Source organism: Nicotiana tomentosiformis, chromosome 3, assembly GCF_000390325.3.
Source record: "Nicotiana tomentosiformis chromosome 3, ASM39032v3, whole genome shotgun sequence".
NCBI lineage: Eukaryota > Viridiplantae > Streptophyta > Magnoliopsida > Solanales > Solanaceae > Nicotiana > Nicotiana tomentosiformis.
In genome coordinates, this window is record NC_090814.1 from 91,216,636 (window position 1) to 91,219,014 (window position 2,379).

Genomic DNA, 2,379 nt, shown 5'->3' on the forward strand with positions numbered 1-2,379 from the left:
GAGCATAATACGTGGCCTGGCCTCCCCCTCTAGGGCGACCTCGACCTCCCCGACCTCCACCTTGAGCTGGTCGAGTAGGTGGGGCAGTAGCTGGTGCTGGAATCATGGCCTGAGGACCCAGTGGAGCACGTGGTGGATGAGAAGTCTATAGAGGTGCAACCCTCCTAAGTGTGGGGCAATCCCTCACCATATGGCGGGTGTCGCCACACTCAAAACAACCCCTCAGAGGGCGTGGCTGCTACGACTAACTCGAGCCAGTTCTGCTGGACTAGCCGCTAAAAACACCCCGAGCAAGAGGCACACTAGATACTAGCAGTGCATAATAAAGCTCATGGGGCCTAGAAGGGGATAGAATACCACTAGCGGCTAGAAGAGCTGAATGAACGGGGCAATCTACATAACCCCGACCATAGTGAGCTGCTGGGGCACGATCTCCAGAATAAGAACCAGTCTCTCGAGACCTCTTAGCCTTTCTCTCCTCTCGATCCCGGGCAAGCATGCCCTCCAATCTCCTTGCAATACTCACCACCTGCTGGTAAGGAATATCCATCTCCAGCTCTGTGACCATACTAATCCCGATACTGGGGTGGAGTCCCTCAATAAACTGACGAACCCTCTCTCGAGCTGTGGTAACCAAGGCCGGTGCATGTCGGGCCAAATCATCGAAGCGGACTGCATACTCTGACACTATCATAGCACCCTGACGCAACAGCTCAAACTCTATGCGCCATGAGTCCCTGAGGTCTTGAGGGACATACTCTCTCAAAAACATGTCTGATAACTGAGACCATGTAAGTAAAGCTACCTCATCCGGACTACTCAACTCATAAGCACGCCACCACTGATAGGCTGCTCCTCTAAGCTTAAAGGTGGTAAAAGAAACCCCACTCGTCTCCGCCACGCCCATAGTACGGAGAATACGATGACACTCCTCCAAAAAACCCTAAGTATCATCTGAAGCCAATCTGCTCAAGGTAGTGGGTGGTACTTCTTGTACCTCTCAAGTCTGAGCTGCTCCGCCTCAGAAGCGGCTGTCCTAGTCTCATGCTGAACCGGGGCTACCGGTAACATGGGAATGAACTTTGGGGCCTGATCAACCTGGACCCTCTGCTTAGGAGTGCGGGATGCGGGAGTCTATGCCCCTCCCCTGGCCTAAGATGCGGCGGGAGCTAATGGAATCAATCCAGCATGAGCTAAGGTGCTGAACATGTTCATGAACTGGGCTAGAGTCTCCTGGAGGGCTGGTGCAGCAATATGAATCTCCGGTGCTTGCTCTCCAGTTGGAACCGCTGGGGGATCCTCTGTCGCAGCTCGCGCGGGTGCTCTAGCTGCACCGCGTGGCCGTACTCTACCCCGGCCCCGGCCTTTGGCAGCTCTAGCAGGGGACGCGAATGCCTGGTCATCAGATCCTCCGGTACGGGTCCTCACCATCTGTGAGAAAGAATAGAATAGAGAATTTGTTTTTAGAATTTGATGCTAATAACTCGTACGGCAAGGAATCAAAAGAAGTATGATTGTTCCTAACAGTTCCATAGAATCCCGAAGATAAGTACAGACATCCCCATACCGATCCGCGAGACTCTAATAAACCGGCCTATGACTCACGACACCTATGAACCTAGAGCTCTGATACCAACTTGTCACGACCCAAACTCTCCCTCCGTGAATCGTCGTGACGGCACCTAGTCTCTACGACTAGGTAAGCCTAACACTTGTGGAAAAGAAATGAAAAAAAAAATGAAAATTAAAACCTAATAGTAATAGATAATTTTAATAAGCAATTAAGATGCCTCTCGGCATATACAATAATCAACTCTCGAAATATATAAACACTCCCAAGACCCGGAACACCGTAAGTCACAAGCTACTACAAAGTTCTAACTACTCTATACATCAGTGTCTATAGAAATAAGAGAAGAATCAACATAGGGGATAGAGGGGGGACTCTGAGGATCTGCGGGCGCCGGCAGATGTACCTTGAAGTTCTCCGAAAACAGCAGCGACTGCAACTACGGAAGAGGCTGGCAAAAGGAACATGAATCTGCAGACGAAAAATATGTGCAGGAAAGGGTGTGAGTACACCACAGCGGTACCCAATAAGTGCCAAGACTAACTCCGACCGAGTAGTGACGAGGTCAGGTCAAGGCCCTACTGGTATATAATAAATAAGCAGGAGAATATATTAATATAATAAGAAACTTGAATTTAAACAAAGAGAAACATAGCAAAGTAGCAACGCAGAACACAAGGATAAACAACAGGGGATCTCCTGATATACCGTCTCGTAGTCCCAAAAATAAAAGTGCAAGGAGATCTCCCGAGGTACCGCCTCGTAGTCTCAAAAGTAAATATGCAGGGAGAACTCCCGAGGAACCGCCT

The 2,379-nt window shown here is 49.8% G+C and overlaps 1 protein-coding gene across 1 annotated transcript; it reads right to left on the reverse strand.

Annotated features, from left to right (window-relative positions):
* Positions 1-268: 268 nt before the first annotated feature.
* On the reverse strand, positions 269-907 carry LOC138908159 (uncharacterized). The gene has a single exon (XM_070198806.1). The coding sequence runs from the start codon at positions 905-907 to the stop codon at positions 269-271; it is 639 nt and encodes a 212-aa protein (XP_070054907.1).
* Between the last annotated feature and the right edge of the window lie 1,472 nt (positions 908-2,379).

Coding starts and splice junctions, on each gene's coding strand:
- LOC138908159 (XM_070198806.1), bottom strand. CDS start 907: ATGGGCGTGGCGGAGACGAGTGGGGTTTCTTTTACCACCTTTAAGCTT.